Source organism: Spermophilus citellus (genome assembly GCF_964194105.1).
Source record: "Spermophilus citellus genome assembly, chromosome: 7".
Lineage (NCBI taxonomy): Eukaryota > Metazoa > Chordata > Mammalia > Rodentia > Sciuridae > Spermophilus > Spermophilus citellus.
This window is the reverse complement of record NC_138188.1, coordinates 31,154,276-31,177,236: the sequence shown is the minus strand read 5'-3', so window position 1 is coordinate 31,177,236 and position 22,961 is coordinate 31,154,276. Positions and strand designations below refer to the sequence as shown.

The window sequence follows — 22,961 nt, the reverse complement described above, 5'->3', positions numbered from 1 at the left end:
TCCCCTCCTGCAACCAGGGATGCTAGTCATGACCTGGCAGGTACCTGTGCCCTCTCTGGGTAACTCTTGGCTCCTTGCTTCTCTGCCTTTTTGGGGACACACTCCTTTCTTCATCTCATCAAGGCTTTCAGAGTAAACTACTGCATTTTCCCCCCATTAAAGAGGGCCCGGGGGTTCTCTTCTGAACGACAGTACAATTAGCAGACTCTACAGCTGTGAGCACAAAGAGAGTCTGACTTTGAGAAAACATCGCAGGGAATCAATAGTTATGTTCAGTGTTAATGGGACTCACTGGTCTCTGGACAGGGGATTCCATTCTTGCCTCTTCTTATTACCGGGGCACAATTGTGGACACAGCCATGGCACTGGTTGGCAAGGGCAGAAAACAGACCCTGAGCGCAGGAGTTCCACACGGGTGTGAGAATCACAGCCAGACTTGTCCCTGGCTTGAGGCTCTGCATCCATATGCATCTCGAGTCCCTTGAAGCTCACATCCTGACAGCACGTGGACCCTGCAGACCCTTCCCTGAAGCTTTTAGACCAGCTCAAGTCACTGTTTTATAAAACACTCAGCCCTCTATCCCCTGATAGCCCTCTGCTGCCCTCACTTTATGGTCCAACTTCTCCAAGAGGCTGCGGAATCTTACCAGATTTGCTTCCTCATACCCCCTACCCACTCTTCCCCACATCCACTGCTTACTGAGAACCTACTTTGAAAGAGGCACTTGCTAAGGGCTTGACAGCCTTATGACAGTGATCTCCTAAAAGATGTGTGTCCACATTTTAACCTTGGAAGTGGTCTTTGAAGATATAAGGAGGCTAAGGATATTGAAATGACGTTGTGCTGGGTTATCCAGGTGAGCCTCAAGTCCACTGACAAGTGTCCTTCTAAGAGAGAGGCTCATGGAGAAGAGGAGAAGGCCATGTGAAGGTGGGGTGGAGACTGGACTCATGTCGCTGTAGGACAAGGATGTGTGGAACCACTGGAATGGAAGAGTCAAGGAAGGATTTTCTCTCAGAGCCTTCTGTGGGAGTAGGGACCCCATCACTTTGATTTGGGCCTTCTTTTTCCTCTGGGAGAGAAAAAAAATATTTCACACCATTAAGTTTGTGGTAATTTGTTACAGCATCCATAGAAAACTAATACACATGTCCATTTGACAGAAGGGGAAAGTGATGAAGGCACTCAGAAGGAAATGCGTACCAAGCCAGCCTTAGCTCATGGGGTTCCCCGGTGAGGGCCTAGCTCACCGAGAGCAAAGAAATTCACCTGTGAGGTGCTGGTAGGACACCTGTAGCAGATTAAGGATTTATCCCTGAGAGGAGAGAGACTCCAACACTACTAGGATAAAGAACAAGGAGCAGAGCGAGCCTGTTGATGGAAATGACCCAAAGAAAGGGCAGGGAGATGGAGGAAATGAATAAAGATGTTGCAAAGGCAAGGTGTTTTGGTTTGGAGGCTGCTTGGTTGCAGTCTGAGGATTCCCCAGGGTCAATCATGTTTGTCAAGGCAATGATTAAATGTTTCAGAAAACGTTCAGAGATTTATTATAAAGCTAATATAAAGAATTGCTAAAAAAATCATTATTTTTAATTTTAAAAACTCTGTTCAATTTTCTCTTATTCAGAAAAATCTCCCAGGATTTTGCCAGATCCTGACAAATAAGGTTACACAGTTAAAATCACACAGTTCATGAGCTTTTTGTGGATTAGCGAAGAGTCTCCTGAACTTGCATCTGAGTAAGAACATTCAGACTGTTTAAAAAAAACCCAAAAAACCAGGACTTGCAAAGCAAATAAGAATGAAGTTATTTAAGACAGCAATAAAACAGCAACCCATATTTTGGAGTCATTTTGCAATATATAAAATGTTTTTTTTTAAGAGAGAGTGAGAGAGGGGGGAGAGAAAGAGAGAGAAAGAGAGAGAATTTTTTAATATTTATTTTTTAGTTCTTGGCGGACACAACATCTTTGTTGGTATGTGGTGCTGAGGATCGAACCCGGGCCGCACGCATGCCAGGCGAGCGCGCTACCGCTTGAGCCACATCCCCAGCCCCTATAAAATGTTTTTATACCTTTCTCATTTAACTCTCATAATCCTCAAGGTAGATATTATACTCGTCATCTACATTTTATAATTGAGAAAAATGAGTCATATATTGTAAATGAAGAAAGGATAGCTCAAAGTACATCCTTTAAATCCAAGTCCTAGCAGAGGTACTTTTGTATAGAAAATTGGATTTACCCACGATGAGCTAACATTTAAATTGGTGGAAGTCATTAATAGACTTAAAAATAAGAACCATATGATCATCTCGATAGATGCAGAAAAAGCATTCGACAAAGTACAGCATCCCTTTATGTTCAAAACTCTAGAAAAATTAGGGATAACAGGATCATACCTCAACATTGTAAAAGCAATCTATGATAAGCCACAGGCCAGCATCATTCTGAATGGAGAAAAATTGAAGGCATTCCCTCTAAAATCTGGAACAAGACAGGGATGCCCTCTCTCACCACTTCTGTTCAACATAGTCCTCGAAACACTGGCCAGAGCAATTAGACAGATGAAAGAAATTAAAGGCATAAAAATAGGAAAAGAAGAACTTAAATTATCACTATTTGCAGATGACATGATTCTATACCTAGCAGACCCAAAAGGGTCTACAAAGAAACTATTAGAGCTAATAAATGAATTCAGCAAAGTGGCAGGATATAAAATCAACACGCATAAATCAAATGCATTCCTGTATATCAGCGACAAATCCTCTGAAACGGAAATGAGGACAACTACTCCATTCACAATATCCCCCCCAAAAATAAAATACTTGGGAATCAACCTAACAAAAGAGGTGAAAGACTTATACAATGAAAACTACAGAACCCTAAAGAGAGATATAGAAGAAGACCTTAGAAGATGGAAAAATATACCCTGTTCATGGATAGGCAGAACTAACATCATCAAAATAGCGATATTACCAAAAGTCCTCTATAAGTTCAATGCAATGCCAATCAAAATCCCAACAGCATTTCTTGTAGAAATAGATAAAACAATCATGAAATTTATATGGAATAATAAAAGACCCAGAATAGCAAAAACAATGCTAAGCAGGAAGTGTGAATCAGGCGGTATAGCGATACCAGACTTCAAACTATACTACAGAGCAATAGTAACAAAAACAGCATGGTACTGGTACCAAAACAGGCGGGTGGACCAATGGTACAGAATAGAGGACACAGTAACCAATCCACAAAACTACAACTATCTTATATTTGATAAAGGGGCTAAAAGCATGCAATGGAGGAAAGATAGCATCTTCAACAAATGGTGCTGGGAAAATTGGAAATCCATTTGCATCAAAATGAAACTGAATCCCTTTCTCTCGTCATGCACAAAAGTTAACTCAAAATGGATCAAGGAGCTTGATATTAAATCAGAGACACGGCGTCTGATAGAAGAAAAAGTTGGCTATGATCTACATACTGTGGGGTCGGGCTCCAAATTCCTCAATAGGACACCCATAGCGCAAGAGTTAACAACTAGAATCAAGAAATGGGACTTACTCAAACTAAAAAGTTTTTTCTCAGCAAGAGAAACAATAAGAGAGGTAAACAGGGAGCCTACATCCTGGGAACAAATCTTTACTCCACACACTTCAGATAGAGCCCTAATATCCAGAGTATACAAAGAACTCAAAAAATTAGACAATAAGATAACAAATAACCCAATCAACAAATGGGCCAAGGACCTGAACAGACACTTCTCAGAGGAGGACATACAATCAATCAATAAGTACATGAAAAAATGCTCACCATCGCTAGCAGTCAGAGAAATGCAAATCAAAACCACCCTAAGATACCATCTCACTCCAGTATGATTGGCAGCCATTATGAAGTCCAACAACAACAAGTGCTGGAGAGGATACGGGGAAAAGGGTACACTTGTTCATTGTTGGTGGGACTGCAAATTGGTGCAGCCAATTTGGAAAACAGTATGGAGATTTCTTGGAAAGCTGGGAATGGAACCACCATTTGACCCAGCTATTCCCCTTCTCGGTCTATTCCCTAAAGACCTAATAAGAGCATGCTACAGGGACACTGCTACATCGATGTTCATAGCAGCACAATTCACGATAGCAAGATTGTGGAACCAACCTAGATGCCCTTCAATAGATGAATGGATAAAAAAAATGTGGCATTTATACACAATGGAGTATTACTCTGCAATAAGAAATGACAAAATCATAGAATTTGGAGGGAAATGGATGGCATTAGAGCAGATTATGCTAAGCGAAGCTAGCCAATCCTTAAAAAACAAATGCCAAATGACTTCTTTGATATAAGGGGAGTAACCAAGGACAGGGTAGGGATGAAGAGCTTGAGAAGAAGATTAACATTAAACAGGGATGAGAGGTGGGAGGGAAAGGGAGAGAGAAGGGAAATTGCATGGAAATGGAAGGTGATCCTCAGGGTTATACAAAATTACATATAAGAGGAAATGAGGGGTAAGAGAAGAATAATACAAGTGGAAGAAATGATTTACAGTAGAGGGGGTAGAGAGAGAAGAGGGGAGGGGAGGGGAGGGAAGAGGAGGGGGGATAGCAGAGAATAGGATAGACAGCAGAATACATCAGACACTAGAATGGCAATATGTAAATCAATGGAAGTGTAACTGATGTGATACAGCAGTTTGTATACGGGGTAAAAATGGGAGTTCATAACCCACTTGAATCAAATTGTGAAATATGATATATTAAGAACTATGTAATGTTTTGAACGACCAACAATAAAAAAAATTAAAAAAAAATAAATTGGTGGAAGTCAACAGCTCTCCTAAATGTGAGCAGGCTTCCTTCAGCCACACTCCCCACCAAGGGGGAAATGGGATGTACGCAAAAGTCGAAAAGTTTGAATTTCTTAAGAATATTTTATTTTTCAGTCTTCACTAGTATTGCTCATAATGAGAAGGTCTCATTAAGGTTTTGTTTTAGCTGCAAGAATATTGGTGACTTAGGGCAAATCTAAAGATCACCATCGAAAATGTAAAAGGCATTCAATCCACAGGATACCTTTAAGAACAGGGTGTGTCTACACCTCCTGGATTAAGGTCACTGCAAAGGGGCACTTGCTAACTACAGAGACCCTTCTGAACTACAGAGACCCATTCTCTCTAGAGAACATATGTGAGTCTTTTCATAATGGGGGGAAAAATCCAGCCTCAAATTTTTGATTTACAAATGAGCCACCAATGTGAGGAAGAAATAGCCTTATAAAATTGAGTTATAAAATGGGCATGCAGCCAACCACATCAATGTTTATAGCAGCACAATTTACAATAGCTAAACTGTGGAACCAACCTAGATGCCCTTCAGTAGATGAATGGATTAAAAAAATGTGGCATCTATACACAATGGAATATTACTCAGCAATAAAAGAGAATAAAATCATGACATTTGCAGATAAATGGATGGTGCTGGAGAAGAAAATGCTAAGTGAAGTTAGCCAATCCCCCCAAAAAATCAGATGCCGAATGTTTTCTCTGATATAAGGAGGCTGACTCATAGTGGGATAGTGAGGGGGAGCATGGGAGGAATAGATGAACTCTAGATAGGGCAGAGGGGTGGGAGGGGAAGGGAGTAGGCAGGGGGTTAGCAAGGATGAAGGAATATGATAGACATCATTACTCAAAGTACATGTATGAAGACACAAATTGGTGTGAACATACTTTATATACAGAGATATGAAAAATTGTGCTGTCTATGTGTAATAAGAATTGTAATACATTCCACTGTCCTGTATTTAAAAAATAAAATCAATTTTTAAAAAAGGAATTAAAAAAATGGGTGTGCAGCAATGAAGAGTCAGGGTGGAGAGTCACTCTGGTGTCCGACCTTTGCTTTATAGCTCCAGCCAGACCCCTCCTCGTGCACTCTGCATCTTAAAACAGAGGAAAAACTACACTTGCGGTGTAACCGAAAGACTAGCAAGAAACTCCAAGTTCTGACAGCTCCTAACCCACAACGCTTGTGATTGTGGCTCCTCCAGCACCTTCGGTCCTTTCGCCTCCCTAATCCACCTTGGCTTTATTCCAGGAACTACTCTCCACTATGAGCCCAGTGACGCAGGGAAGTTGACAGTGGACCCTGTTCCAGACAGCCTTCTCAAGTCTGAGGCCATGATTCTCAAAGTGTGGCCTCTGCACCTGCTGCAGCATCACTGCAAACCCAGAGAGGCAAATTCCTGGCCTCATCCCAGATCCACTGAATCAGAAACTGGGTGTGGACCCAGCAAGCAGTGATGAGCACCCCCCAGGTGGTTCTAGTGCACCTTGAAGTTTAAGAAGCACAGTTATGTTAGTCATTCTCAGCCCCTATTGCCCATCAGAATCACCTTATGCCCAAGGCCCTGACCCAAAGATTTTGATTTAATTGATAGTGGGTGGGGTCTGGGCAGGTGGATTTGTAAAAGGCTGAGTAGGAGATTCTGATATGCAGCTAGGTTTCAGAAACACCCATCAGAGCCAATCAGATTAAACTAGTTTAAAATACCAAATTTTATTTATTCTTGGTTTATTTGGTTCTGGGCATTGAACTCAGGGGCTCTCTACCTCTGAGCTGCATCCCCAGATCTTTTTGAGACAGGGTCTTGGAGTTGTTGAGTCTGGCCTTGAACTTGCAATCTTCCTGCCTCAGCCTCTCAAGTCACTGGGATTTCAGGCTTGCACCTCTGCACTTGGCTAAAATATCAAATTTCAGACATGAAATGGATGCCTCCCAAGGAACTGAACAGACACGTCACAGAAAAAAATATGAATGGTCAACAACTATACGAAAAAGTGTTTAATATCTCTAGTAATTAGAGAAATACAAGTTAAAACTGCACTGAGATTCCATCTCACTCCAGCGAGAATGGCAATCATCAAAAATACAAGTGACAATAAATGTTGGCGAGGATGTGGGGAAAAAGGCACACTCATACACTGCTGGTGGCACTGAAAATTGGTGCAACCACTCTGGAAAGCAGAATGGAAATTCCTCAGAAAACTTTTTTTTTTTTTTTTTTTTTTTTTTTTTTAGTTTTAAAAGCAGAGCACCTGATAGATTGTTCCAGTCCTGGTGGGAGCTGGAACAGAACAGTTAAAAAATGGCTCTGACTCTTTATTTAAGGGAGAACATCAAAGACAGGGATAAGGTTTCAGCCAGTGGAGTTTTGCTTCATGTTGTCTTTTTTTAATGCTTTTTTTATTTTTATTTTTTTATTGTTGGTTGTTCAAAACATTACATAGTTCTTGACATATCATATTTCACACCTTGATTCAAGTGGGTTATGAACTCCCATTTTCACCCCGTATACAGATTGCAGAATCACATCAGTTACACTTCCACTGATTTACATATTGCCATACTAGTGTCTGTTGTATTCTGCTGCCTTTCCTATCCTCTACTATCCCCCCTCCCCTCTCCTCCCCTCTTCTCTCTCTACCCCCTCTACTGTAATTCATTTCTCCCCCTTGTATTATTTTTCCCTTTCCCCTCACTTCCTCTTGTATGCAATTTTGTATAACCCTGAGGATCACCTTCCATTTCCATGCGATTTCCCTTCTCTCTCCCTTTCCTTCCCACCTCTCATCCCTGTTTAATGTTAATCTTCTTCTCATGCTCTTCGTCCCTACTCTGTTCTTAGTTACTCTCCTTATATCAAAGAAGACATTTGGCATTTGTTTTTTAGGGATTGGCTGGCTTCATTTAGCATAATCTGCTCTAATGCCATCCATTTCCCTCCAAGAAATGGAACCACCATTTGACCCAGTTATCCTATTCCTTGGTTTATACCCAAAGGACTTAAAATCAGCATACTACAGTGATGAAGCCACATCAACATTTATAGCAGCTCAATTCACAATAGCTAAAGTATGGAACCAACCTAGGTGCCCTTCAACAGATGACTGGATAAAGAATATGTGGTATATATACACAATGAAGTATTATTCAGGCACAAATAAGAATGAAATCATGGCATTTGTCAGTAAATGGATGGAGCTGGAGACTATCATGCTACGTGAAATAAGCCAAACCCCAAACCCCAAAGGCCAAATGTTGTCTCTGATATGTGGGTGCTAACATACAATAAAGGGGGGCAGGGAGGGAAGAATACAAGTTCACTGGATTAGACAAAGGGGAATGAAGGGAAGGGAGTGGGGATGGGAATAGGAAAGTCAGTGAAATGAATCAGACATAACTTTCTTTTTCTTTTTTTTTACAATACTTTTATTTTATTTATTTATTTTTATGTGGTGCTGAGGATCCAACCCAGTGCCTCACAAGTGCTAGGCGAGCGCCCTACCACTGAGCTACAATCCCAGCTCTGGACATAAATGTCCTATGTTCATATATGAACACATACATGATCAGTGAAACTCCACATCATGGGAAGTTATACTATATGTATGTATGTCAATGTATATGTATCTAAAAAGAGCAAATTTAAAAGGCATAAAAAAGAGAAATGGATGCCTCTCATTTCCCTGATGTCACTGGAGGTCTAAGTGTGTCGTCACCATTACCACAGGTTGATGAGCTGGTCTTTGCTACTAAAGGGCAAAGATCAGCTCACCAGCCTGTGACAATGTTGTTCTTTTCTCTTCTCCAGAGAAACGAGTCTTTAGTGGTGTCAGCAGTGATGAATTTGCAAGAGGTCCGGGACAGATAGCCCAACAGCTGTCGGCAGTGGGGACACATTCAAATTGGCACGTTTTATATGGAAATGGGTGAAGACAATTTGGAAATGTCAGGATTTGAACTCATGCAGTCTTGATCCAGAATCCAACTCCTCAGTTGTGGCTGTCACTCACTGTCACTCTCCATAAACGTTGCCACCAGGCAGTGTAAAAGGCAAGGGAAAATGCTCCCTGGTGGAGGAGGAAGGGAGGAAGACCCTGTAAAGAAAGGCAAGTCTCTGTCACCTCCTCATGCCTAGGGAATGCAGCCCTGCACAGAGAACAGCAGTGTTAGGATGGGCTGTACCGTCTTCACCCACTGAGAGTGGACATTTGTTTGGACCTAAATGTCAGTTATAGTTTAATCTTAGAGGACATTTCCTCTCCCTTATCAGGATAAATGAACCATGAAGACAGAATACACAAGCCAACTTCAGTTAGCGATGGCCTGGCTCCTCTGATCTCTCTCGAGCTTCTGAAGGGGAAATTCTTTGTTCTATGGAGTCTCCCTGGGGTGGGAGCTGGGAAGACAGATGGGTTTGCTGAGATGTGGTTCCTAAAGGAGAATTTGATGACAGAGACTCAGGGACTACATTATCGGGTTAGCCACAACCCAGCTACTGATTATTTTGTCCATGCTTGTGTCTCTACATTGTAAGATGTAATTGATGGTGTGGGACAGTTCAAGCAACAGTTATTTTTTTTCTTTGAAGCTTGTCAAATAACAGTGTATCTTATAATGAATGACAGCTTAGATTTGATAGAATATGGTCATTAAATGAAAACAGTATTCAGTCCCATTATGATTCAAGCTCTAGACTAGACCAGCAACAGAGGTCACCCTGGAACTTGAAGACAAGAAAACAAGCACATGCATACCAAGGGCTAAACATCTTATGGAGGATCTAACACTAGTTGTGATGGCTGGAACACATTGTGGCAAACTTCTGGGCAGAGCTGTTTGTAGGGGGCGGGCAGGAGGCATGAAATGTAGAAAAGCTGAGAGACAAAGCTGGAGAGAGAGTTGGCCACCAGGCTCTTAACTTGAATGCTAACCTAAGAAATCAAAGATTTATCCTTTAGGTTAGTGATCATCTAACATTTTTATCTCATGACCTCTTCATATTCTTAAATTTTACTAAGGACTCCAAAAAGCCTTTGTTTATATGGATTATACCTACTGATATTTACTGTATTAAAGGTCAAAAAATCTGGGAAACAAAAAATATTAATTTACAGCCAGGCATGGTGGCACAAATTCCAGTGGCTCAGAAGACTGAGGCAGGAGGATCGTGAGTTCAAAGCCAGCCTCAGCAATTTAGTGAGGCCCCCACACAAGCAATTTAGAGAGACACCCTCTCTAAATAAAATATAAAAAATGGCTGAGGATGTGACTCAGTGGTTAAGCACCCCTGGGTTCAATCCCCGATTATGCCCACCCCTCCAAATTAAGTCATTAAAAATAACAACAAAATTTCACATTTTAACAAATAACCTTTTTTTTAGTGAAAAATAGCCATATTTTCTGACCAAAAAAAAAAGGTGGCATTGCTTTATATTTTTGTAAATCTCATTGATGTCTGGTTTGTGAAAGACAGTTGGTTCTCATATCAGCTTTTGCATTCAATCTGTTGAGATATGTTATTTTGGTTCAAATATATAGAAAAAAGATGACTTCATAAAGATGAGTAGTTGGGAAAGGGAGGGCCTAAAAGAGTTCTTGAGAAGGTCTTGGGTGTCCCCAGGCCTTGGTGGAGACACCACAAGAGCGGTTGCTTTTGATGAATGCACTGGGAGCTTATGCAGAGGACAGGCAGCTAATTCTGAAGCCCAGTGAGGGCGAATGAGAAGGAGGCTTAAGAACAGGACAGGAAGCAGGGAGACTATTACAGTGTCCAGGCAAGAACCCTGGCAGCCCTTCTCCAAGGCAGAGACAGTGGGGACACAGAGACTTGAATGGATTCACACGTTGGCATCGATGGGAACGGACGTCCAGATGCACCCAAGATGGGGCAGAAAGCAAGTCCAGATGACTTTGGGTTTGGGTGGGGATGTTGAGAAATCTGGGTGAAAAATGATGACATAAGGGTACAGATAAAGTGTAAGAAGACCATTTCTCGAGAGTAGCTGGCCAAAGAAGATAGGAGTGAGCCCAGGATGAAAAATGATCTGAAGATTCTAGACCCATGGCTCACACAGGGACATCCAGACCAATAGAAGCTGGGAAGCCTGCCTGTTTACACCTAGGAGAGTCTGAGAGAGACAGGTAATACGGTGCATGTGCATGTGTGTGTGCATGTGTGCATAATCTTTATTTCTATTTATTTATTTTTATATGGTGCTGAGGATCAAACCCAGGGCTTTGCATGTGCCAGGCAAGTGCTCTACCCGTGAGCCACAACCCCAGCCCCCCACCCAGTGCATAATCTAAGACTGAGACAGACCCATGCCCCAGTAGATAAAAGAGAGTATATGTTCCCTTCTCAATTCTACAAGGAAGGAACAGAAATTCACATCGGGAATCTCTTTAGCTTCCTCCTCCCCTCCCCCACCTGAAAGACATGGACCTGCAGGCAGTTCTCTGGGTTGAGCGAAGAGTTATTTTGTGTGGTCAGCAGGGATCAGTATATGCAGAGGATGCAGGAGGGAGCAAATAGGATGCACTAGTAATAACACAGAGCATGGCTTCAGAAATTCTAATGTGTGTGGGTGTATTACACCGACTTAAGTTACCAAATATAATTACTTAATTTGAAGTATTCAACCAACTCTTGATTTCAATGGATGTTGGCATACAAAAACTTAATATTTTCACAAACTCACAATAATTGCCTTAGTCCTGAACAATGAATCAATGCAAACAAGTTTCCAGTATGCAGAACTCAGGCTAAGACCAGGCTGCTAATTCATAACTCAGTGCTACCCCAGCAACGTCACATTCTTAAGGGCTTGTGATGATGCTTCTTGCTTTCCATTACTCAATGCATTTTTATGTGATGTGGCTTGGGAAAGGTGGCCTTGACGATGGAGTCTCTGTTGAATGGGGTCAGTGATGATTAATTCCCACCTTGCCTTATAAGATTATTGTGATGATCAAATTTTGGAAAAATGCTTTGCAAACCAGAAGATCCCATATAAATGCACAGTAGAGGTTGCCTTCCTCTCTGGAGGGAACTGGCATCCATTGGGGGTCTTCTACTTGCCATGCATTCAGTCACGGTGGGGCCATCATATCTCACTTCTCTTTGAGGGTTCACGGACGTTCACTTACCTAAGGTAAGTGATACAGAGTGGTAGGGAGAGGATTTGAACTCTGGTCTCCCTGTTCAAAAACCTAGGAATTCCTTCCACTAGCTTCACACCTAAGTGATTACCTAGGTCTTAGAAAGAAAAAAATGAAGGGCAGGAGTTTTACATAACTGTGAAGGCTCCCATTACCATGCCCAACCTCAGATTTTCATTTGTTCTAAGGTATCATAAAAAACGTGCTCAGCTTCCCCAGAGGGCTCACACTGGCAAGATGAAAACACTCAGTTCTGTGCTGTGGAGTGCAGCCCAAGAAATAAAAGGCAGAGATAGTTTTAATAAGTGTTTTTTTTTTTTTTGGTGTGGAGATTGAACCCAATAAAAGTAAAATACTAAAATCTCAATTGACCCTATTTGCCAAAGACTGCATCCCTCAGCCCCCATCAGTCTCACAGGCTGCTGTGAGTGACACAGTGACTGCTGATTGTGACACAGTGATCCAGAGAGAAGCTGGGATATTTCAGCCTCACATGACATCTCTGGCAAGATGCAAAGTTGCTCAGAGGTTGGAACTTTGGAGAGCGAGTGAATGAGAATGAATTACAGTGACATGGGTCATTAGGTATAGCCCTCATGACCGAATCTTAGCTTTGTAAGTAGATGGGGAGAGATCACACAGACATACACACACATGCATGCTCCCTGTCTCTGGCCATGTAATGCTCTGTGAAGCCCTGGAGCTTTGCCAACATGAAGGCCATGCTGTGGCTGGAAACCTTATACCTACAGAACCATGAGCCAAAATAACAAACTTCTTTTCTTTATAAAGCTAGTCTGTCTCAAGTATTTCATTATAGTGATGAAAAGCTGACTAATATAGTATTATCCTAGGTCTTTCAAGTCTAATTCATAAGCTAATTCTTACAGGTTTTGCTCCAGCCTCAAAGTGGTGAGGTGCTGGGTAAGAGGACTGACCACTCTGAGGTTCCCATGCTGTGATGAAGCCCAAAGCTGCCATGTGAGAAGGCCTCAGGGAGAGAGAGATGTTGTCCTAGTCTCAACTGTTCCAGCCTTCAGTCACTGGAGTCATTCCAGCCTAGGTCCCCGACACTACTGCAGAGACAGGAGTCCCTGCCAAAGTAGCAGATTCATGAGCAAATACATGACTATTATTGCTTTAAGCCACCATTTGGAGTAGTTTATAATGTAACAATGAACAACCTGTGTGTGCAGGGTTTTTTTTTTCCCCCCAAAATTAAAAATATCAGTTTTCAGAATTACATAGAACATCTTAAATTGGTGTTGCCTCTTTGTTCTTAAGTCTATTTTAGACATGGCAAAATTGTTTTGTTTGTGAACAATGTATATATAGGTGTAACTTAGTGACTGGCCACAGACGACACTTATGAGCTAATGTGTGTGTATGCATGCCAACAGTTGGGGTGGTTTAGAGGGGACCACTATCTACCTCCTAACCAGCAAAGAGCTGTCTGATCTGCATGAGCTGCACATCCCAGCAAGCTTTGCAAACTACAAGGTGTTGAGACCCAGCTGGCATCTGTAGCCATCTGGATGATGATTGAAACCTCTTTCTTTAGCTTTCATACTTGCTCAGTTTAGGAACACAGACCTGTCATGGCCTAAGACTTGTCTCTGAAGTGTAGAATAATTTACTCAAGACCTTCCAAATAATATATGACCTTCATATTAATACTATCAAACTTTGGGACGTATGATCAGCCTAGATGAGCTCAAAAAGCAATTTGCTGCTTCAAAAGGTACTTTTTCTGCCTTTTCAATTCCTGTTCCTCCTCCTACGAAGCCTGCCTTCCCTTCTCTGAGGTGTGTGTGTGTGTGTGTGTGTGTTTGTGTGTGAAATCCTATTTATCCTTCAAACATTCCCTCTCCCATCAAGGCAGAGTTAATCATTCCTTGATGACATTGCTTCTTCAATCTGTAAATCCTTTTCTTAAAAAAACCAGCTTATCAGAGAAAAAAAAAAAAAAAAAGGCAAGAAGCCAACCGTCCATAGAGCACACATAAGAAAAGAACATAAGAGAGTCCCTGCAAGTCTTGGCGACTTTCCATCGGGCTGAAATAGCCTTACGTGATCTGTGTTTCAGGGATTAGAATGTAGCAGAAGAAATAAGTCAATTAAAACACTCAGCCAGAATGCTGTCTGTAGATAAAGTGCTTTGCACTAGGGATACAACAATATAACCTGAAGTGCTGAATTCTAAGGGCGGACTGGGCTGGTGATTTGCATCTCCATCTCTTTGCATTTTATTCATTTTTATTTTCTCAGTACAAGTTAACAAGGAGTTGCCTTAGTCTAGGAAAGACAAGCCCTCCATTTATCACCGCATCGGACCCCAAGTTTTCAACTCAGGGCCTTTGGTTGGACTTGGAATGGGAAATGCCTGTGGTGCCAAGTGGATCAATCAGAACACCCAAACCAGTAATTGGTACAGTCTTGTACATTTGCATAGTAACAGTTCAATTCCAAAGGCTGTACAATCACTACACGGCAAATGGCGCTTTGTGGTACATTCCCCAAAACCCACGAGGAGTATATCATAATCAAACACTCCTTATTCCACCACAAAACCAAGAAACCGCATTTCTACCACTCATTATCTGAGAATCGTATGCAACATGTATAAACAGTCCAAGCCAAAGGCCATATTGGTCATTGCATGCTAATGGGTTCTATGTGACAAAATCCAGAAAACACAATCTACCATTTCCTCCCTGTAAGGGACCTAAGGAAGATCATACACAGAAGACCCTACTACAAAACCAAGAGCAAGAATGTTTTGGAGGCGCATTCTCAAACTAATGATGCTTAACATGTCATGTTAGAATTGTTATATCGGGGTCCACGTTACAATAGACACTCAAAATACTGGAATCCATTAATGCTCGATACTTCATCTAGGTGCAGCAGAGGGTAAATCTGCTGTCCCTTCTCACTGACTGAGCCCTGGTCTTCCTCCAGAACACAGGTCAGTCTCCAGCACTCAGCAGGCAGCAACATTAGTATATTTATTCTAAGGAGGAAGAAACACACTTGGAACTTACTTAACAGTTGGCAATAGAGGGCCTGTAAACTTCTCTTCATGGTATCATCTGGTCCTGCTTATCCTCCAGTTTATTCATGATTCTGTCTAGGAAAACGGGAGAAGAAAATGGTTACATCCAGAGAAAATCATCAATAATCCAAAGCACTCCACGTAATGTGATCCTGGCAGTGAATTCTAATATACCTGTATTTGGAGCAGAAATAAACCTTGAGATACACCACAGTTTAATTTACGATGGTCCAAGTTGTAAAATGACCATTTTACAACATCGATTGGTCAAATCCTGAAACCACGAATTGTCCTGAAGGCATCTCATATGGTGAGACTTAGAGAGAGTATCTGGCTTTGGAACATTCATGAATCTCTCCAGAATCTAGAGGAGAAACTAGAAATTTCTTTTCTAATCTTGTTCTTGCTACGGTGTGTGTGTGTGTGTGTGTGTGTGCATGCATGCGCATGCGCACACACACACACACACACACACACCTCTCAAACAAGAAAGTTTCATCACACTTGAAGTTATATTATCTAAAACAACTTTTAAAAAATTATTTCCTGATCAAAAATACACTTCAGGCATAGGATATTTGCAAAAGACTGAGGAAGGATAGAATAAATAAGAAATCAGCAGAAAGGAGATGTCAAGGAAGGACAAGAAAATAAAAATTTAATAGAGAAATTATGTATGCTTTTCCAGGCCTGTTATTCCCTAAGCCTGTCTCCTTTCCAGGTCCGTTACTCCCAAATTCCTGGAAAATCTGTAAATCTACTTGAATATTATTAATTAACACTTCAACAAATAGATTAAGCAAAGAGAGATATGCTATCTTGAGGAACCTATAGCTGAGGTGACTTTCTGGTGCTAGCTATTGATCAGATAGTGATGACATCGGCTTGAGCATCCTGACATTAACCTGGCCACTAGAAATCCTCTTGAGATCACCAGACAGGAATCATTCCTACATAGTTTCCCATACCCGCCCTTCACAGAGTTTCCTTTAAAGGAGGAGCTGGGAACCCCAAATGCATTTCACACTCTCTAGATGGCCCTCATTCTCCCTTGAATGTGGGTCTACTTTCCTAAATAGACCTCTGTCTGTTGCCTCCCACAGGCGTGTGCTGAAAATTCTTTTCCGTCAGGTGAGCCAAGGAACCCTCTGGTCCTGATTTGAGTTCCCCCATTCTCCTACGGAACTTCTCAGAGCACCCTTCTCCAGAGACACCTTTGCTTCTGGAACTGTTCTGAGTAACAGAGAATATGGACAAGAATGAACAAGGGAGTACAAATTATCTTTTATCCTGCCCCTAAGAGGCAATGGTTTGCTCTCATTTTGGAGTGCATTTCTCTGGTCTTCCCAATGTGTGCCTTTGTTGGTCCATGTCATTTTCTGATTCCTACTTTATAACCGCAGACATTTTTCTGTGTTGATTCTATTGCTTTACTACTTTATTTTAAATAGAAAATGATGTAGAAATGGAAACACAAGAACACAATTTAAGACTTTCAAAATAAATACATTGCCCATTTCTCTTCATCAATACCAGTAATATAGGTTAAATGGATTATACTCTACCAAATGATGGAGATTTATAATTTCTTTTCATCTTGGCCAGTAAATAGGTACATACTCCATCTCATTGCTTTAATTTGCATTGGAAAATTTTAATTATATTCTTTGGTTATTCTCTACTGACATGCAGGTTTTCTTATGACATCATTAGTAGACCTCATTTATCTTAAAATTTTTTAATTCACTTATCATAAAATCCAACCTTTAAGGTATATAATTCACTGGTTAGTAATATATTCAAAAGTTATTCAGCCACCTTCAGTCACCACCTAACACAGATCATGTTAGTTACTCTAGACAACCCAGTACTCAGTACTATGTGATCTCTTGTATCTGGCTCTTTTACTTAGTATAATGGTTTTAAGGTTTATTCATGCCGTTTTTTTTAAATGATTTTAATGAGAATGTATCCCCCTTGGTTAGAAAAACCTTCCTTATTGAGAGATTACATAAATACTTGCCTGAGTTTTCTTCTGGAGTTATTTCACTTATTACATTCTCAGTAATTTCCTATTATTAAGTCTGTTTGTAGATTTTGTTTTTTTTTTCCTCTGCTTGCTCATTCTTCCACTAGAAAAGTGTTAATATTAAACCCAGAGTTAGTCCTCTATTATACCTCTTCCTTTTAAGATTCATCTTGTTCTTTGAGTTTATTTTTTTTCCTTCCAAATTAACTTCAAGATCATTTTATTGAATTTCAGGGGGAAAAAATCATTGGCATTTTGGTTCAAATTATCTTCTGTTTGCTTGGGAGAGATTTGAATTTTTCAAAATACAAATGTGATGAGCAGAAAAATAAATATTTTAAAACGTGTTGCTCTGGAGATGAGAAAACAAAATTTTTTTCCAGGGTGTGAGAAGTGTTTTTATTTTTTTCCCTAAGGGAAGGGAACACAATAGCTCAATGACTTCTTTGGTTACACAGATTAATACCACCCTTGCCCCCATCTATATGAGTAAGGATGAGAGAGACAGCTAAATTGCTTTTAGCTATGAAATAACAGGAAGAGTTGAGTTTCCAAAGGCTTATGCTAGGAAAGAGTTTAGACGTGGTATCCCCCAAAATGTCATGTGTGAGACATTGCAAGAAGGTTTGGAGTGAATTAATTCCTGATGGGATTAATTGAGTGGTAACTGGCTGGAGGAGGAGGGGCATTGGAGCCTGCTGTCTATGGATTGAGACCTCTGAAACTGTGATCCTCCAAATAACCTTTTCCTCCTCTAAAGTTGTTCTGGTTGGGTCTTTTAGTCACAGCAGTGAAACAGCTGACTAAAACAGGGGCCAAAGGGTATAGAAATCACAGGGGCTGACATGATGAATAGGAGATGTCTGAGTGATGGGGAGAGGGAATTCCAAAAGATGGCAGCAGGTGAGACCCAAACACAAAGCATTAAGTGAGAAGCTTCCCACAGGGTGTGACCTGTGAACTTTAATTTCTAGTTGATTCTTGATTTATGCTATTTGTACATATATGCTATATCAGTATGCCTTCCCTCCCACAATATTCACCCACCTCTAGTATCCTTCAAACCTCAGAAAAGTCTTGCACAAAATAGCTGTGTATAGGTGATTGACAGGGGCAATGTCCCAAGGCAAGACAAGGATCTCTTAGAGGCGGCAGCCCAGCAGTCATAAGCAATGGCCAGTGGGTAACAAGAAGAGTGCTTAGGACATGGTTAGCACTCGATAAATGTACATAAAAATAAACAGTGAGTGAATTAATAAATGGATAATCAAGTAACAGGAGAACAAAAAAAAAATAATTGTGGTTTATTTTGATCAATAAGCTCCAAAAAAGTTTTGGAGATTTTTGAAAAAGTGATAGACTTTCAACGCATGGAATATAGTCATTTTATTCAGCTACCAAAGAAAAAATGAAGCCTGTAGATCTGAGACACACAGGATCATCTGGGTTACACTAGGCTATTTCAATTAGAAGCACCATATGGCCTACTATGTATTCAAAATTCATCTTTATTTAGGTCCTTCTGTGGAGTTTTGTAGTTTTGTAGTGGTTTTCCTTTATTTAAGTTCCACAGTCTTATTAATTCCTAGGCATTTTATGTTTGTTTTTTGCTACTGTGATAGAATGTGTTTTCATTACATTTTCTAATTTCCTCCATGTGAAAACAACTGAGTTCTTTTTATTCATTTTGTGACCTGACTGAACTCACTCACTGTTCTAATGATGCTTTCTTCACGGAGTCTCTTGGGTCAATTGTGTTGTTTTGGATAGATGGTGAGCCACAATTAGATTACATCAAAAGCCTCTTTTTAACCATAGAGTAGTAAACATTAATTGCATCAGTATGGTCCCTCAGGAAATAATTTAAATGCTCTAAGAAAAACAACTAATTTTTGAAATGAAATCCTAAGAAAATAAAGAGCTTTGCAGCCAAAAGGATGGAGTAAAGGCAAAGCAACCTACACTCACAGACCCAGACTCCAGGCCCACCTCTGCAGTCAAAATCACAGGTCCACCCCAGTGGTTCCAGACTCAAGGCCCACTTGGACCTAGGAACCAAGACCACCCACCTCCTGGACCAGGCACGAGGCCAGGATGCTCAAGAATTTCAGCAGCCAGCCTTCCCACAGAGAGGATGGCCTGCCCGGAATCTCTAGACGGGCTGGTGAAGGGCTTTCCCAAACAAAGTCAGTCTTCAAGAACTGGAATAAGCTCTTGTTTATGCAAACTTGCAGACACCAATGCACAGTCACAATGGTCAAGAACAAGGAAACATGACACCACCAAAGGAACAAAATAAAGCACCAGTAACTGAGCCTAAAGAAATGCAGACTTATTAACCACCTAACCAAGAATTCAAATGATTATTTTCAGGAAGCTTGATGAACTTTAAGAAAATTCAGAGTAATAACTCAATGAAATCAGGAAAATAATAACTGATGAAAATGAGAACTTAATATAATGAAATTATAAAAACAAAATACATTTTGGCCTCCAAATATAACAAATGAAATAAAAACAAATGCAACAGCAAGTGTCAATAGTAGAATTGATCGAGCAGGAGAAAAAAAAATATTGAGTATTTGAAAATACATGGTGGGGGGAAGGAAAAGGAATGAAAAGAAGAAATCTTAAAAAAAAATTTAAAAAAGAAGAAATCTTATGGAATTTATGGGGAAGCAAAAAGAAAGCAAATACTCAAATTACAAGGACTAAAATAGGAGAATGAGACACAAAGGAAGAAGTAATAGAAACATTAAAGAAGTAATAGAAACATTTCCAAATCTTGGGAAGATATAAGTAGTGCAGGAAGATCAAAGGTCTCCAGTTAGAGTCAATCCTAACAGAACTACATAAGACTTGTTATAAAAAGACTATAATTGAAACATCAGAAATGGAAGACAGAGAGAGGACTCTGAGGCAAAGAAGGCAAAGGTTAAGAAGCCAACCAAATAGAAGGGAGTTCTAATAAGGCTAACAGCAGATGTATCAGTAGAAACCTTTATAGACCAGGCCTAAGAGTGGGATGATATACTCAAAGGGCTGAAGAAAAAGATCTGCCAAACAAGAAAACTGTACCTGGCAAAACTGTTCTTCAGAAGTGAAAGACAAAGAATTTCCCAAACAAAAGCTAAAGGAGTTCATCACTGTCAGACTTGTCTTATAAGAAATGCCAAGGAGAGTTTTTCAAGCTTGGGGAAAAAAATTTAAAAAGCACTAACTAGTAACATGGAAACTTCTTACTTACTGGTAAAACTTACAGGTAAGACTATGCACACAAATTCAAAATATTTTAATACATTAAGGGTAGTACGTAAATCACTTATATCTTTAGTATGAAGGTCAAAAGACAAAAAACTATTAAAAACAATAGCTATCATACTTTGATGTGGGACACATAGTACAAAAAGGTGAATTGTGACATAGAAACATAAAATATGGAATAGATAAAATGTAAAGAGGTTTTATATGCAAAGTTAAATTGTTATCAGGTAAAAATAGTCTGTTATAAGATGTTTTATGTAAGCCTCGAGGTAACCATAAAACAGAAGCCTACAGCAGATATACAACAGATAAAAAAATCAAAAAAATCAAAGCATACCATTAGTGAAAATCAGTTTTCACAATGGAAGACAGTAAGAGAAGAAGAAATAACAAAGAATTTACAAACAGCCAGAAAATGATTAATAAAATGGCACTCACAAGGCTGTGAAGTAATAAGAAATAATTATATTGTTCATAGTCTCTTACACAAAGCTCTGAAGGCTCTTGCAATTTCTTGAGAGACAAGGGTGCTAGGAGAATCTCTTATTCTAATATTTGATCTTTGCACCAGTTCCTGGCAGAGCTCCCAAGACCTGTGTAATTTCCAAAGTGAAAGGAGCATTTGAAATTTTCTGAGTGATAGGAGTTTCCTTTGCTCTAATGGGGTGGCCCTTGGTGACCTCTTGGATGGAAGCTGATCACCAGAAAGACCAAGCTAAGATCATAAGCTTGGTGCATCCCACCCCACTCTCCATTCTCTAGAGACAGAAGAGTCACTCTAAACAGAGAAAATAAGTGCCTACGTGATGAAGTCTCCATAAAGGTGCCTGAACTAAGGCTCTGGAGAGTTCCTAGGTTGGCATCATATACATGCTTAAAGGGTAACTTATTGCAACTCCATGAAGACTGAAACTTCTGTACTTGGGACACTTTCAGACCACACTATATATCTCTCTTCATCTGGATGTTTATATGTATCCTTTATTATCAAACTTATTTATTTAAAATCTAATTAAAGTGCCTTCTTGAGTTCGGTGAGCTGCTCTAGCATATTAATCAAACCCAAGCAGGGGGTAGGGGTAAGGAGGGGGCAAAAGGACAGTCAGTGCTGGCAATGAATGACTGGGTCAGAAAGATGGGGGCTGACTCATAGGAAATAAAATGCTGATACCTTCAGAGCACTTCCCCCTCCTCCAACCGTTGCCAAGGTTACCTGCCCCCAACTCCCTGCAAGGAGTTGTCAATGAATGAATGCCCCCTGGGCTGCTCCCTTCCTTCTTGTGCCACCAAAGGCTCCTTTCCCACCTTTTGGCCACATAAGTAAGATAAGAGGTGGATGGGGCATGAGAACAAAGGAAATCTGAAGTCTATAAAAGGGGTGGGACATCCCTATTCCCTTGGGCATCCGCTTGGACCCCCTCCACTGCAGAGGAGTGTCTATGTTCTATCCTTTAAATAAAATTTCTTTTCTGCACTTGCCTCAGCATTTCTCGGGTGTTCCATCTTCAACACTAGGGGAACAGAACTCAAACCTGATTCTCAACACTGGTATCAGGGGGAGCCCTAACTTATAGCCAGTTAGTACAGGTGACAGTACAGACGTACAGGTGACAGCCTATTAGTTGTGACTGACACCTGAATTAGGGGAAAGCCTTGTGGGAATGAGTCCAAAACCTTGTGATCTTCAAGTAGACAGGGTCAGAACTGAACTGAATATAGAACACCTAGCCAGGGTGTCCTGGAGAAATGCTTCATGTGGGGGGGGGGAATATAGCCCCACACATGCCACCTATCTCTGTTCTGTGGACAGCAGTGTGGTGTTGAGCAATGTGTGAGCACAGGGAAAAAACAAACCATTTTCAGATAAATGAATTAAATTCTCTAATCAAAAGACACACAGTAATTGGTTGAATTAAAAGAAAAAGAACACAAAAGACCTATTTCACTTTTAGGACAAACACAGGCTGAAAGCAAAGAGATGGAAAAATATATTTCCTATAAATAGAAATGAAAAGAAAGCAGAGGTAGTTAGACTTAGATAAAACTGACTTAGTTTAACCCCAGAACTTTAAAAAAAAAAAGACAAAGATGGCCAATTTTTATGGTTTGGACAGGAGATGTCTCCCAAGAGCTCCTGTGTTAATACAGGAATGTTCAGAGGTAAACTGATTCGATTATGAGAGCTGTATGCAAATCAGTCCACCCTAATTGAATGACTGACTGGGTGGTAGCTGTAGGCATGGGGGGTGTGGGAGGAGGAAGTGGGTCATGGGGGTGTGCCCTGGAAGGGTATATTTTCCCTTTGGTTTCTTGCCCCACACCACTTCCTTGTTGCTATGAGGGAAGCAGCTTCCCTACATGATGTGATGCCCTTTCCTTGTGATATTCTGCCTTACCTTAGGCCAAATGGGCCTCATGGACATATACAGAACAGTCCACCCAGCAGTAGTAGAATATGCATTCTTCTCAAGCCCACAGGGAGACTTCTCCAGACATATCATAGGTTAGTCCACAAAAGGAATGCTAACAATTATAAGAAGACTGAAATTACATCCAGTATCTGTCCTAACCACAGTGGTATTAGACTAGGAACCAATAACAAGAGGCATTTCAG

The 22,961-nt window shown here is 40.6% G+C and overlaps 1 protein-coding gene across 4 annotated transcripts in view; it reads right to left on the bottom strand.

The window, feature by feature from the left end:
- TMEM108 (transmembrane protein 108) overlaps positions 1-22,961 on the bottom strand; it is a 303,875-nt gene that overhangs the window by 124,244 nt on the left and 156,670 nt on the right. For 2 of the 4 annotated variants that reach the window (XM_081300783.1, XM_081300785.1), the window contains exon 3: positions 15,044-15,129. In XM_081300783.1, coding sequence (XP_081156909.1) covers positions 15,044-15,083 — 40 coding nt within the window. In that variant the 5' untranslated portion in view covers positions 15,084-15,129. The remainder of the gene's footprint in view (positions 1-15,043; positions 15,130-22,961) is intronic. The other 2 variants (XM_081300784.1, XM_081300786.1) reach the window with 1 other exon arrangement.